We start from the raw sequence: 15,915 nt of genomic DNA, 5'->3' as shown, positions 1-15,915 counted from the left end.
TTACGGGCTCGTCTGGAACGGAGACCATTGCGGTGGAGTACGTTACTTATGGTATTGACTGAAACCAATGTCCCCACTGCCATGAGATCTTCCCGGAGCTCCTTCCTTGTTGTCCTTGGGTTAGCCTTGACTCTTCAGACAAGCCTGGCCTCGGCACGGGAGGAAACTTTCAAAGGCTGTCCAGGCCGTGGAAGGCTAACAGTAGTTCCATAAGCCTTCCACTTCCAGATGATGCTCCCAACAGTGGAGACAGGTAGGCCCAACTCCTTGGAAAGGGTTTTGTACCCCTTGCCAGCCTTGTGACCCTCCACGATCTTGTCTCTGATGGCCTTGGAATGCTCCTTTGTCTTTCCCATGTTGACCATGTATGAGTGCTGTTCACAAGTTTGTGGAGGGTCTTAAATAGTCAGAAAAGGCTGGAAAAAGAGATAATTAATCCAAACATGTGAAGCTCATTGTTCTTTTTGCTTGAACTACTTCTTAATACTTTAGGGGAACCAAACAGAATTCTGGTGGGTTGAGGGGTTGAATAATAAATGACCCTCTGAAAAGACTTTTCACAATTAAAAAAAATAAATAAATAAACAAAGAAATAACATTCTTTTTTGCTGCAGTGCATTTCACACTGAATGAAATATTCCGGTTGTAAATCTTTATTCATTACATATTGGAATGTGTTGAGATCAATAAAACCTCAAAATGATCAATGTAAATCACAACTAATATCCCACGGAGGTCTGGAGTTGGAATGATGCTCACAATCAAAGTGGAAAATGAAAGTTACAGGCTGATCCAACTTCAGTGGAAATGCCTCAAGACAAGGAAATGATGCTCAGTAATGTGTGGCCTCCACGTGCCTGTATGATCTCCCTATAATGCCTGGGCATGCTCCTGATGAGGCGGCGGATGGTCTCCTGAGGGATCTTCTTTCAGACCTGGACTAAAGCATCCGCCAACTCCTGGACAGTCTGTGGTGCAACATGATGTTGGTGGATGGTGCGAGACATGATGTCCAGATGTGTTCAATTGGATTCAGGTCTGAGGAACGAGTGGGCCAGTCCATAGCTTCAATGCCTTCATCTTGCAGGAACTGCTGACACACTCCAGCCACATGAGGTCTGGCATTGTCCTGCATTAGGAGGAACCCAGGGCCAACCACACCACCATATGGTCTCACAAGGGGTCTGAGGATCTCATCTCGGTATCTAATGGCAGTCAGGCTACCTCTGGCGAGCACATGGAGGGCTGTGCGGCCCTCCAAAGAAATGCCACCCCACAGCATGCTGAAGGATGTTGCAGGCAGATCGGTCTCCACGGTGTCTCCAGACTGTCACATGTGCTCAGTGTGAACATTGCTTTCATCTGTGAAGAGCACAGGGCGCCAGTGGAGAATTTGCCATTCCTGGTGTTCTGTGGCAAATGTCAAGCATCCTGCATGGTGTTGGGCTGTGAGCACAACCCCCATCTGTGGACGTTGGGCCCTCAGACCATCCTCATGGAGTCAGTTTCTAACCGTTTGTACAGACACATGCACATTTGTGGCCTGCTGGAGGTCATTTTGCAATGCTCTGAGTGCTCCTCCTGTTCCTCCTTGTACAAAGGCTGAGGTAGCAGTCCTTCTGCTGGGTTGTTGCCCTTCTATGACCCCCTCCACGTCTCCTGGTGTAATGGTCTGTCTCCCGGTAGCGCCTCCAGCCTCTGGACACTACGCTGACAGACACAGCAAACCTTCTTGCCCCAGCTCGCATTGACGCGCCATCCTGGATGAGCTGCACTACCTGTGCCACTTGTGTGGGTTGTAGAGTACATCTCATGCTACCACGAGTGTGAAAGTACAACCAACATTCAAAAGTGACCAAAATATCAGCCAGAAAGCATTGGTACCAAGATGTGGTCCGCGGTCCCCATCTGCAGAACCACTTCTTTATTGAGTGTGTCTTGATAATTGCCAATAATTTCCATCTGTTGTCTATTCCATTTGTACAAAATCATGTGAAATTGATTCTATTCTCTTGTTTAAATGTTCCGTTTATTTCTTTGAGCATTGTATGTAAATATTATATATGTAGAATAAAAGCTGGCAAATGATCTGCCGTGCACAGTATAGAATAGGGTTAGATAGAATAGATATATACACATAGAATATATATATATATATATATACATATATATATATATATATATATATATATATATATATACATACACATACACAGTACAGACCAAAAGTTTGGACACACCTCATTTAAAGATTATATTTTCATGACTATGAAAGTTGTACATTCACACTGAAGGCATCAAAACTATGAATTAACAAAATTTGGAATTATATACTTAACAAAAAAGTGGGAAACAACTTAAATTATGTCTTATATTCTAGGTTCTTCAAAGTAGCCACCTTTTGCTTTGATGACTGCTTTGCACATTCTTAGAATTGATAGTCCTCAGTGGTTGATACCTTTTAATGGCTAACTGAAAAGATGGTAACAAACTGCAAGATTTCGAGACTACACAGGTCTCTTCATCAGGCAAAGACTAAAACAAATTCTGGAGAATCACATATTTATGCACAACATAGCATAGAAGAAAAAAAAAGGAAAAACCATGGATAAGACAGGTGACATGAAGCAGAATTACAATGGGTGATAAACCATGTGTAGACCTGTGTAGTCTCGAAAGCATGCAATTTGTTACCATCTTTTCAGTTAGCCATTAAAAGGTATCAACCACTGAGGACTCTCAATTCTAAATATTTTTCTATATACTGGGTAACACAGTACCAAGATATATTTCTTTCCTGTTGCACATTCTTGGCATTCTCTTGATGAGCTTCAAGAGGTAGTCACCGGGAATGGTTTTCACTTCACAGGTGTGCCCTGTCAGGTTTAATAAGTGGGATTTCTTGCCTCATAAATGGGGTTGGGACCATCAGTTGTGTTGTGCAGAAGTCTGGTGGATACACAGCTGATAGTCCTACTGAATAGACTGTTAGAATTTGTATTATGGCAAGAAAAAAGCAGCTAAGTAAAGAAAAATGAGTGGCCATCATTACTTTAAGAAGTGAAGGTCAGTCAGTCTGAAAAATTGGGAAAACTTTGAAAGTGTCCCCAAGTGCAGTGGCAAAAACCATCAAACACTACAAAGAAACTGGCTCACATGAGGACCACCCCAGGAAAGGAAGACCAAGAGTCACCTCTGCTTCTGAGGATAAGTTTATCAGAGTCACCAGCCTCATGAATCGCAGGTTAACAGCAGCTCAGATTAGAGACCAGGTCAATGCCACAGAGTTCTAGCAGCAGACACATCTCTACAACAACTGTTAAGTGAAGACTTTGTGCAGCAGGCCTTCATGGAAAAATAGCTGCTAGGAAACCACTGCTAAGGTCAGGCAACAAGCAGAAGAGACTTGTTTGGGTTAAAGAACACAAGGAATCGACATTAGACCAGTGGAAATCCGTGCTTTGGTCTGATGAGTCCGATCTTTGGTTCCAACCACCGTGTCTTTGTGCGACGCAGAAAAGGTGAATGGATGGACTCTACATGCCTGGTTCCCACCGTGAAGCATGGAGGAGGTGCGATGGTGTGGGGGTGCATTACTGGTGACTCTGTTGGGGATTTATTCAAGATTGAAGGCATACTGAACCAGCACGGCTACCTCAGCATCTTGCAGCAGCATGCTATTCCAACTGGTTTGCCTTTAGTTGGACAATCATTTATTTTTCAACAGGACAATGACCCCAAACACACCTCCAGGCTGTGTAAGGGCTATTTGACCAAGAAGGAGAGTGATGGGGTGCTATGCCAGATGACCAGGCCTCCACAGTCACCAGACCTGAACCCAATCGAGATGGTTTGGGGTGAGCTGGACCACAGAGTGAAGGCAAAAGGGCTAACAAGTGCTAAGCATCTCTCGGAACTCCTTCAAGATTGTTGGAAGACCATTCCCAGTGACTACCTCTTGAAGCTCATCAAGAATGCCAAGAGTGTGCAAAGCAGTCATCAAAGCAATTAATTCATAGTTTTGATGCCTTCAGTGTGAATGTACAATTTTCATAGTCATGAAAATACAGAAAAATCCTTAAATGAGAAGGTGTGTCCAAACTTTAGGTCTGTACTATAAATATATATACACACACACACACATACACACACATACATGCATACATATATACACACTGCTCAAAAAAATAAAAGGTCACTGATGCTGCAGTGACTCACAGCTTGACCGGCGGTGAACTCTTCGGCGTGGGAAAATGAACTGGTATTTTCCCACGCTACCGAGGTCATCCCAGTTCAGGCCGTGAGAAAGAGCAGCTTCAGTGATTAGCGGTGCCATCACTGAAGCTGCCGCTTGGATGTTTGATGGTGTTGTGTGGGAGAGGAGGTGTTTTCAGTTCATGGAGCACTACAGCATTAAAAAAAAAAAGGTCTGTCAAAGTTGTGACAGTAGTAGTAGCAGCTCCATTCCATCTGTTAATCAAACTATTTTTCCCTCGAAGATTGGGCCAGAAGTTAGTATGGTCCTTTGAATTCACAGGCTTCTGTTTTCATAAAAGATCATATTGTACTTAAAGCGGTCTTGTTACCAGGTTAAAAGTGGCCAGTTTTTGCCCTTATCTTTTGCCTCATTTTGAATCCACCACACAGTACCAGTGACTTGTTGTTTTTTTTTCTGTATTTTTTATGGTCTTTACTGAGGTGTGTGTGTGGCCCACATGATAATAATGCAGATGGAGGTTTGAGGTCTGTGAGTGCCTGTTCTTCAGTCTACACAGTGATCACTATACTTGCATATAATAACAGGGCTTTTGAACAAGTCCATTGCTTGAAAATAGAAGCAGCAATTTGGAGAACTGCTCTGGCAGGAGAGACAGGTGGAATCAGGTGCTTGTGATTTTGAACTACCGATAGCCTCTGACATGCAGCTGATGTCGAGGAGGTGAGCAGTTTACTGCTTTATAAAAATTAAAAAAGACCTTTTACCAATTCTTTCAAGTTGAAAGTGTTTGGAAGGATGTATGACTTACAGAAGAAAAAAAAATAAAGAATTCAGCCGTCCCACCATTCCTGATCTATCAGTGGACCACTCTGATGCAGATGGATAGTGGAAAATAAGGACAGAATGTGACGGAAAAAAAAAAGAAAAAAAAAAATCTTTGTAGCTTTACCAAATTAATTTCAAAATCACCCAAGCATGCTGTAAACTGGCGACCTAGGTGGCTGCCTACTCCCGCCAACCCTTAATCCCAGCCCTACCTAGATGACAGTCGTACATCAATTGTGTTTTTTTTTTTGTGATAACGTATAACACCATGCAACAGTGATAAAATCAATCCATCTTTATGGCTTTATAGTTGAATAGCATGGTTAGCACTGGGGTCCTGGGTTCACATCCCACCAATGACAACATCTGCAAGGCGTTTGTATGTTCTCCCCGTGTTTGCGTGGGTTTCCTCCGGGTACTCCGGTTTCATCCCACATTCCAAAGACATACTGATAGGGAATCTAGATTGTGAGCCCCATTGGGGACAGCAATGATAATGTATGTAAAGTGCTGTGGACTATGATCGAGCAATATAAGCGAGTAAAATAAATAAATACGTGAACTGAATACTGCACAGAATACATTCAATTAATATTTTATCTTGATATGTGTCTGGTGTTATGAAACAAGATATGAATGACAAATTCCTTACTATATTAATTCTATATAAAGCATTGATATTGCGTATATATTATCTGAAAACATCAGACACAAATATACTCAATTTTGAAAACGTGCCTTTTCAGATGAAAGCATACAGGTCCTTGGTTCATGCTTCCTATAGTATGAGTACCACGAGTCACCAAACAAGTTCAACTTACCAAGAGCCCTTGCCACCAGGAGAGTATATAAGTATAGTGCTATAGACCCTGTTTTATGATATTTCATATGTATATAAATGATTATTACAGCATCAACAATAGCTAGTGGCTCCATTAAGTGTCATGAACAGCACTGGAATTACCAAACATGAGGTACCAAACAGGACAGATCTACAATAGCAAACATTAACTGAAGGCATTTTCCTGTAGAATAGGAGATGCTACTTGGATAAAAGGCATTGTGAATCGTTTATTTCATTCTGTTAATTACTCATTACAGATTGTTTACCAGAACTGTGCAAATGACAAATGTTAAGATTTTAATGAGGTCTCCGCAAATGGAGAAATATTTGGAAACTAGCAAAGCCACATAAAATCAATATCTAATACTTTCTTATAAAGTATTCAGTAACATATGACTTTTCACAAGCCCATGATCTTTTTCACATAATTACGGACATTAGAGTGAAGCTGTGAAGAGGTTTGCTTGAAGGTCTCAATGGCTAGTGCACGAGCAGACTCTGACCCAGCTTGCATCGCACGGTACAACGGCAATGTATACTTCTGTTTTCCCTAAAAGTATATTAGGTAGAAGGAGGAAAAAGGAAAAATTGTGTTAATTAAATGTGTGTAAGTTGTGTCTTCAGAGAGGAAGAGCACTAGAACTCTAGTGCCACCTATTGGAAGTAGCAATCCTAACAGTCAATGTCGACCCTTTAACGAGCCTTGTCACATGACTTAGGGTAAAAGCCAAACCAGATCTCAATTTGACTGTTTCGGGGTACTGCCCCTCGTCAGTGCAAAGAGGAGATTTGGTTTGGCTTCACTGTGTGTACAAATACACATGAAAATGTTATACGTAGATGTGCTAACAATGCTGCAAAGTAAGAATGCTTTAAATAATAGAAGTGTTAATAGTTTATATACATCAGTTAACCCCTTTCCGACATCCACAGCGCAAGTTAGAAGCAGGTGTATGAAGAGGGCTCACAGGGTGAACCTGACAGATACCTGGCAGATAAAAGCTGCAAGGCCACATTCACACTTTCAGTATTTTGTCAGTATTTTACCTCAGTATTTGTAAGCCAAAACCAGGAGTGGAACAATCAGAGGAAAAGTATAATAGAAACATATGCACCACTTCTGTAGTTATCACCCACTCCTGATTTTGGCTTACAAATGAGGTAATATACTGACCAAATACTGAACGCGTGAACGTGGCTTAAAGGGAAGGTACCGCGTTTGTAGGTCATTAATAAATCACTGTAATGTAGCATAACATGCTGCTATAAGCAAGTTTGAAATGCATGTGAAACAGATTTCATATGTTATATGAGTTTAAAGAATGCACTGGGGGCTGACATCTTGGTTTTGCAGCAGTAGCAGGGCGCTATCAGTGTCAGATTACGGCACCCCATGGACATAGGAGATAATAGACCGCCGAGGACCCTATCTGTAACATTGCAGCAGCATTAGCAGTGAGCTGGGCACGCCTCTGTGGGCTGCACAACTCACTGCTGTAGGTGTGACTAGCTGCCATTTTATGATAGCCCTGTGCTCTCTATCGCAGGACAGAAGAAGCCCTCCCTGCTCCTCTGTACTCCAAGCATGCACACATCCTCTGCTCCTCACATGCTGCCCTGTGTGCTTCTCCTGCTGTGTCTCCCCCTCCCCCCACACACAGTCCCTGTGATCTCCTGTAAGCTGCACTCACAGCCTGCAGAGAGGGAGCAGGGCAGCTGACAGGACAGGGATTAAGGTGGGGGAAGGGGGATGGCAAGAATGTTATTCACAAAAAATGCTGCTGAGCCCACTGTGTTCTGCTCCTCTGTAAACAAGCTGTGCCTCTGATGCAGTAACTGCTGGTGATAGCAGGTCACAGGGCAGTCACACACAAAATGGTGCTGCCCTGTGATGCTGCTCTTCATTCTTACTGTTGGGGCAGTAACTGCTGACATCATCATTTCCCTCCCCTTTTGGGTGGTCTAATATCCCTGGGGCAGAGCTGCTAAATCTTACTATAGCTGCTTGAGGTCTAAAACGGAAAATTCTCCCCCTAGTGGTAAATATGTATATTTGTAGAAAGATATATAATATTTTCCATATAGAAATGTTTGCAAACAGTGCAAACATTGCATTAATACATTTTAATTACTATTTTAAGCTTAATTTCACAAAAAAACAAAATACAAGAAAACTGGTGGCACCTTCCCTTTAACAGACAGCCAGGACTCGCCAAGAACAACTGCAATTTTTACTATGATGTACAGTCATGGCCAAAAGTATTGACACCTCTGTAATTCTGTCAGATAATACTCATTTTCTTCCTGAAAATGATTGCAAACACAAATTGTTTGGTATTATTATCTTCATTTAATTTGTCTTAAATGAAAAAACACAAAAAGAATTGTCCTAAAGCCAAATTGGATATAATTCCACACCAAACATAAAAAAGGGGGTGGACAAAAGTATTGGCACTGTTTGAAAAATCATGTGATGCTTCTCTAATTTGTGTAATTAACAGCACCTATAACTTACCTGTGGCACCTAACAGGTGTTGGCAATAACTAAATCACACTTGTAGCCAGTTGACATCGATTAAGGCCATGTTCACACAGTGCGTTTTTTACTGCGGAACCGCAGCGGTTTTGCCGCTGCGGTTCCGCAGCTGTTTTCCATGCAGGGTACATAACAATGTAACCCTATGGAAAACAGTCACTGCTGTGCACATGATCCGGAATTTCGTTTAAAAAGCCGCGCAGAATAGCTGCGGCAAAAAAGAAGGAGCATGTCACTTCTTTTTCCTGAACCGCAGCGGTTCTGCACCCATAGACCTCCATTGTGAGGTCAAAATCGCAGTAAAACCCGCAGATCAAAAATATATCTGCGGGTTTTACTGCGATTTGATGTGCAGAACCGCTGCAGCAGGAAGTGCGGGGGAGCGGGCGGAAGTGCGTGGGCGGAGTGTGGCTGCCCCCCCGTGCTCCAATCCCGCCCCCCCGTGCTCCGATGCCCTCCCCCCGTGCTCCGATGCCCCCCCCCAGTGCTCCGATCCCCCCCCCGTGCCCTAATCTCCCCCCCTTATACTTACCCGGCGTCCCGGTGTCCGTCCGGCCGTCTTCTCCCTGGGCGCCGCCATCTTGCAAAATGGCGGGCGCATGCGCAGTGCGCCCGCCGAATCTGCCGGCCGGCAGATTCGCTCCAAAGTGCATTTTGATCACTGAGATATAACCTATCTCAGTGATCAAAATAAAAAAATAGTAAATGACACCCCCCCCACTTTGTCACCCCCATTGGTAGGGACAATAAAAAAATTAAGAATTTTTATTTTTTTTTCCACTAAGGTTAGAATAGGGGTAGGGGTAGGGTTAGGGGTAGGGGTAGGGTTAGGGTTAGGGGTAGGGTTAGGGGTAGGGTTAGGGTATTTTCAGCCATTTTAGCCCTAAAAAGCTTCCTAGGAAACACACAGTCTCTGCATAGAAAACTGCATAAAAAAAGGATAAAAAAACGCATCAAAAAACACATCAAAAAAGGACAAAAAAAGGACCAAAAAAAGGACCTGCGTTTTCTGCCAAGAGCTGCAGTTTTTTAAAAAAACTGTCCTGAAAAAAAAAGGATGGAAATCCTGAACGTGTGAACGTACCCTAAAGTTGACTCAACCTCTGTCCTGTTACCTTGTGTGTACCACATTGAGCATGGAGAAAAGAAAAGACCAAAGAACTGTCTGAGGACTTGAGAAACCAAATTGTGAGGAAGCATGAGCAATCTCAAGGCTACAAGTCCATCTCCAAAGACCTGAATATTCTTGTGTCTACCGTGCGCAGTGTCATCAAGAAGTTTAAAGTCCATGGCACAGTGGCTAACCTCCCTGGATGTGGACGGCAAATAAAAATTGACAAGAGATTTCAACGCAAGATTGTGCGGGTGTTGGATAAAGAACTTCGACTAACATCCAAACAAGATCAAGCTGCCCTGCAGTCCGAGGGTACAACAGTGTCAACCCATACTATCCGTCGGCGTCTGAATGAAAAGGGACGGTATGGTAGGAGACCCAGTTAGACCCCACTTCTTACCCCGAGACATAAAAAAGCCAGGCTGGAGTTTGCCAAAACTTACATGAAAAAGCCTAAAACGTTTTGGAAGAATGTTCTCTGGTCAGATGAGACAAAAGTAGAGCTTTTTGGGCAAAGGCATCAACATAGAGTTTACAGGAGAAAAAAAAAAGAGGCATTCAAAGAAAAGAACACGGTCCCTACAGTCAAACATGGTGGAGGTTCACTGATGTTTTGGGGTTGCTTTGCTGCCTCTGGCACTGGACTGCTTGACCGTGTGCATGGCATTATGAAGTCTGAAGACTACCAACAAATTTTGCAGCATAATGTAGGGCCCAGTGTGAGAAAGCTGGGTCTCCCTCAGAGGTCATGGGTCTTCCAGCAGGACAATGACCCAAAACACAATTCAAAAAGCACTAGAAAATGGTTTGAGAGAAAGCACTGGAGACTTCTAAGGTGGCCAGCAATGAGTCCAGACCTGAATCCCATAGAACACCTGTGGAGATGTTGGCAGTTTGGAGAAATGGCAGTTTGGAGAAGGCACCCTTCAAATATCAGGGACCTGGAGCAGTTTGCCAAAGAAGAATGGTCTAAAATTCCAGCAGAGCATTGTATGAAACTCATTAATGGTTACCGGAAGCGGTTGGTCGCAGTTATTTTGGCTAAAGGTTGTGCAACCAAGTATTAGGCTGAGGGTGCCAATACTTTTGTCTGGCCCATTTTTGGAGTTTTGTGTGAAATGATCAGTGTTTTGCTTTTTGCTTCATTCTCTTTTGTGTTTTTTCATTTAAGACAAATTAAATGAAGATAATAATACCAAAGAATTTGTGATTGCAATCATTTACAGGAAGAAACTGAGTATTATCTGACAGAATTGCAGGGGTGTCAATACTTTTGGCCATGACTGTATGTAGCAATACTGTGGTATCGCTGTATATAGCACAAACGATCACATGGTCACAGATTCAAGACCTTTGAAAGAAGGACTAAAATTAAAAGTAAAAAAAAACAAAAAAAAAACATAAGTTTGAATTTCCACCATCAAAAATAAAGATAATAAAAAAATGAAATACATGTGGTATCACCACGTCTAAAAATGTCCAATCTATTAAAATATAAAAATGATTGTCCTGTTATAATAATTGTATATATTGATATTTACTGATATCAAAACTTATAAAATGCATTTACATCTCTTAGATTTAGTTGAAATAAGATTGACACGTCCCTATCGGTAAATACCGTAAACAGAAAAAAAAAAAAAAAAAGAAAAACCGTCAAAATTGTGAGTTTTCTTGGTCACTGCATTACCACAAAAAATACTGTAAAGAGTATTTTGAGGGAATTTTTGCCAGTTTTCCTGTACACTATGTTGTAGAATGAATGGAGTCATTTAAAGCTACAGCTGACGAGCAAAAAAAAAAACAAAGAAAACAAGCCCCTTACTTCTAAGTGGAAAGAAATACACAGCTCAAACAAAATAAAGGGAACACTTAAACAACATAATATAACTCCAAGTAAATCAAACTTCTGTGAAATCATCAAACTGTCCACTTAGGAAGCAACACTGTTTGACAAACAATTTCACATGCTGTTGTGCAAATGGAATAGACAACAGATGGAAATCGTTGGCAATTATCAAGACACACTCAATAAAGGAGTGGTTCTGCAGGTGGGACCACAGTCCACATCTCAATACCAATGCTTTCTGGCTGATGTTTTGGTCACTTGAATGTTGGTTATGCTTTCACACTCGTGGTAGCATGAGACGGACTCTACAACCCACACAAGTGGCTCAGGTAGTGCAGCTCATCCAGGATGGCACATCAATACGAGCTGTGGCAAGAAGGTTTGATGTGTCTGTCAGTGTAGTGTCCAGAAGCGCTACCAGGAGAAAGGCCAGTACACCAGGAGATGTGGAGGGGCCGTAGGAGAGCAACAACCCAGCAGCAGGACTACTACCTCAGCCTTTGTGCAAGGAGGAACAGAAGGAGCACTGCCAGAGCCCTGCAAAATGACCTCCAGCAGGCCACAAATGTGCATGTGTCTGCACTGACAGTTAGAAACCGACTCCATGAGGTTGGTCTGAGTGCCCAAAGTCCACAGATGGGGTTGTGCTCACAGCCCAAAACCGTGCAGGACGATTGGCATTTGCCACAGAACACTAGGATTGGCAAATTCATCACTGGTGCCCTGTGCTCTTCACAGATGAAAGCAGGCTCACAATGAGCACATGTGACAGACGTGACAGTCTGGAGACGCCATGGAGAGCGATCTGCTGCCTGCAACATCCTTCAGCATGACCTGTTTGGCAGTAGGTCAGTAATGGTGTGGGGTGGCATTTCTTTGGAGGGCCACACAGCCCTCCAAGTGCTCACCAGAGGTAGCCTGACTGGCATTAGGTACCGAGATGAGATCCTCAGACCCCTTGTGAGACAATATGCTGGTGCGGTTGGCCCTGGCTTCCTCCTAATGCAGGAGAATACCAGACCTCATGTGGCTGTAGTGTGTCAGCAGTTCCTGCAAGATGAAGGCATTGAAGGTATGGACTGGTCCGCCCGTTCCCCAGGCCTGAATCCGATTGAACACATCTGGGACATCATGTCTCGCACCATCCACCAACATCACGTTGCACCACAGACTGTCCAGGAGTTGGCGGATGCTTTAGCCCAAGTCTGGGAGGAGATCCCTCAGGAGACCATCCACCGCCTCATCAGGAGGATGCCCAGGCGTTGTAGGGAGATCATACAGGCACGTGGAGGCCACACACACACAAAATGAACATCATTTCCTTGTCTTGAGGCATTTCCACTGAAGTTGGACCAGCCTGTAATTTGATTTTCCACTTTGATTTTGAGTATCATTCCAAATCCAGACCTCTAAGGGTTATTAATTTTGATTTACATTGATCATTTTTATGTTTTATTCTTCTTAACACATTCCACTATATAATGAATAAAGATTAGCAACTGAAATATTTCATTCAGTGATATTCAGGATGTGGTATTTTAGTGTTCCCTTTATTTTTTTGAGCAGTGTTTAAAAAAGTAATGGAGGAAGGGGAGGAAAAAAAAACTAGACATGTCGGGAAGGGGTTAATATTCTCACAACTTTTTAGTAACCTATCCCACAAACTTACTTGGCTAAGCAGGAAATCTCTGACTTTGTGAAAATGATCTTGATAATCATTTTTCAAAACAATCTGGGCCCAACGGAGTCGCAGTTCAGCATTAGTTGCTTCAGAAATCTTGGTGTACAATTTTCCAAGCTCTTCAACATTGCCTACATAACAAAAATGATCATAATCTGTTCATTACGCCAATAAATTATATATGAAACCAATAAAACAAAAGAAAATTATAAACATCACACAACAGGCTGCTTTCATTTCTGACTTTCTTCTTCCGGTAATTTCAGGAGTTTGCGCCTTTACTTTGAAAAATATAAGTTTAGGAAAGTGGACATGCAGTGAGGGTTTAATATATAAACTTTCTTTACTTACTGATATACCCAAATTAAGAAAGAAGAGCCAATTCTTGCTTGCTGCGTTTGCTCCAGACTAGTGCAGAGTCTGCGGTGGGCTGACGATTGGCTTAATTCTCCTGCCAACATTGTAATTGCTTTGTAATCACAAGAAAGGGGGCTAGCTTGGGGGTTTTTGGTTCGTTTTCTTCACCCCAGCGATGATCAGTGATCAGGTGTTTTTTTTTTTGTAAACTGAAACGGCATGGTCTTAACCCCTATCTGACCTCGGACGGGATAGTACGTCCGAGGTCAGATCCCCTGCTTTGATGCAGGGCTCCGCGGTGAGCCCGCACCAAAGCCGGGACATGTCAGCTGTTTTGAACAGCTGACATGTGCCCGTAATAGGCGCGGGCAGAATCGCGATCTGCCCGCACCTATTAACAAGTTAAATGCCGCTGTCAAACGCAGACAGCGGCATTTAACTACCGCTTCCGGCCGGGCGGCCGGAAATGACGTCATCGCCGACCCCTGTCACATGATTGGGGGTCGGCGATGCGTCTCCATTGTAACCATAGAGGTCCTTGAGACCTCTATGGTTACTGATGACCGGTGGCTGTGAGCGCCACCCTGTGGTCGGCGCTCACAGCACACCTCCATTTCTGCTACATAGCAGCGATCAGCAGATCGCTGCTATGTAGCAGAGGCGATCGCGTTGTGCCTGCTTCTAGCCTCCCATGGAGGCTATTGAAGAATGGCAAAAAAAAAAAAAAAAAAAGTTGAAAAAAATGTTAAAAAAATAAAAAAAATATAAAAGTTTAAATCACCCCCCTTTCGCCCCAATCAAAATAAATCAATAAAAAAAATATAAAATCTACACATATTTGGTATCGCCGCGCTCAGAATCGCCCGATCTATCAACTAAAAAAAGCATTAACCTGATCGCTCAACAGCGTAGCGGGAAAAAAATTCAAAACGCCAGAATTACGTTTTTTTGGTCGCCGCGACATTGCATTAAAATGCAATAACGGGCGATCAAAAGAACGTATCTGCACCGAAATGCTATCATTAAAAACGTCATCTCGGCACGCAAAAAATAAGCCCTCAACCGACCCCAGATCACGAAAAATGGAGATGCTACGGGTATCGGAAAATGGCAAAATTTTTTTCTTTTTTAGCAAAGTTTGGAATTTTTTTTCACCACTTAGATAAAAAATAACCTAGTCATGTTAGGTGTCTATGAACTCGTACTGACCTGGAGAATCATTATGGCAGGTCACTTTTAGCATTTAGTGAACCTAGCAAGTGTGGGATTGCACTTTTTTTGCAATTTCACCACACTTGGAATTTTTTTCCCGTTTTCTAGTACACGACATGCTAAAACCAATGATGTCGTTCAAAAGTACAACTCGTCCCGCAAAAAATAAGCCGTCACATGGCCAAATTGACGGAAAAATAAAAAAGTTATCGCTCTGGGAAGGAGGGGAGTGAAAAACGAACACGGAAAAACGAAAAATCTCAAGGTCATGAAGGGGTTAAAATATGGTGACGGCCATTCTGTTACTCCCCGTCGCCGCTGTTGTGAAGTAGCTGTCCTGCCCTTTCCTTCCCCTTAACTACTATTTCATCACGGCATTGTGTTATAGTTTTGAAATAATTAAAAGTAAGGTTATTAGAGTTTTTGTGATCGCTGTATGTTCAAGAAAATGTATTAAAAGGCAGTGGTAAAGTTTAATCCACCAATTCAACGTGCACTCAAAATCTCACGATACATGGCCCCATTCATTCTTTCATGTACCCGGATCAGTCGTCCTGGCCCCTTTGCAGAGAAACAGCCCCAAAGCATGATGTTTCCACCACCATGCTTTACAGTAGGTATGGTGTTTGATGGATGCAACTCAGTATTCTTTTTCCTCCAAACACGACAAGTTGTGTTTCTACCAAACAGTTCCAGTTTGGTTTCATCAGACCATAGGACATTCTCCCAAAACTCTTCTGGATCATCCAAATGCTCTCTAGCAAACTTCAGACGGGCCCGGACATGTACTGGCTTAAGCAGTGGGACACGTCTGGCACGGCAGGATCTGAGTCCATGGTGGCGTAGTGTGTTACTTATGGTAGGCCTTGTTACATTGGTCCCAGCTCTCTGCAGTTCATTCACTAGGTCCCCCCGCGTGGTTCTGGGATTTTTGCTCACCGTTCTTGTGATCATTCTGACCCCACGGGGTGGGATTTTGCGTGGAGCCCCAGATCGAGGGAGATTATCAGTGGTCATGTATGTCTTCCATTTTCTAATTATTGCTCCCACTGTTGATTTCTTCACTCCAAGCTGGTTGGCTATTGCAGATTCAGTCTTCCCAGCCTGGTGCAGGGCTACAATTTTGTTTCTGGTGTCCTTTGACAGCTCTTTGGTCTTCACCATAGTGGAGTTTGAAGTCAGACTGTTTGAGGGTGTGCACAGGTGTCTTTTTATACTGATAACAAGTTTAAACAGGTGCCATTACTACAGGTAATGAGTGGAGGAAAGAGAAGACTC

At 42.9% G+C, this 15,915-nt stretch overlaps 1 protein-coding gene across 1 annotated transcript in view; it reads right to left on the bottom strand.

Annotated features, from left to right (window-relative positions):
• Positions 1–6,095: 6,095 nt before the first annotated feature.
• Positions 6,096–15,915, bottom strand: part of RNPEP (arginyl aminopeptidase) — an 82,227-nt gene continuing 72,407 nt past the window's right edge. Inside the window, exons 10-11 of the mRNA XM_069756472.1 lie at positions 13,057–13,199; positions 6,096–6,438 (exon numbers count right to left, since the gene is read on the bottom strand). Coding sequence (XP_069612573.1) covers positions 6,289–6,438; positions 13,057–13,199 — 293 coding nt within the window. The 3' untranslated portion in view covers positions 6,096–6,288. The remainder of the gene's footprint in view (positions 6,439–13,056; positions 13,200–15,915) is intronic.

This window comes from Ranitomeya imitator, chromosome 3 (genome assembly GCF_032444005.1).
Source record: "Ranitomeya imitator isolate aRanImi1 chromosome 3, aRanImi1.pri, whole genome shotgun sequence".
Lineage (NCBI taxonomy): Eukaryota > Metazoa > Chordata > Amphibia > Anura > Dendrobatidae > Ranitomeya > Ranitomeya imitator.
This window is presented reverse-complemented; position numbering and strand designations above follow the sequence as displayed.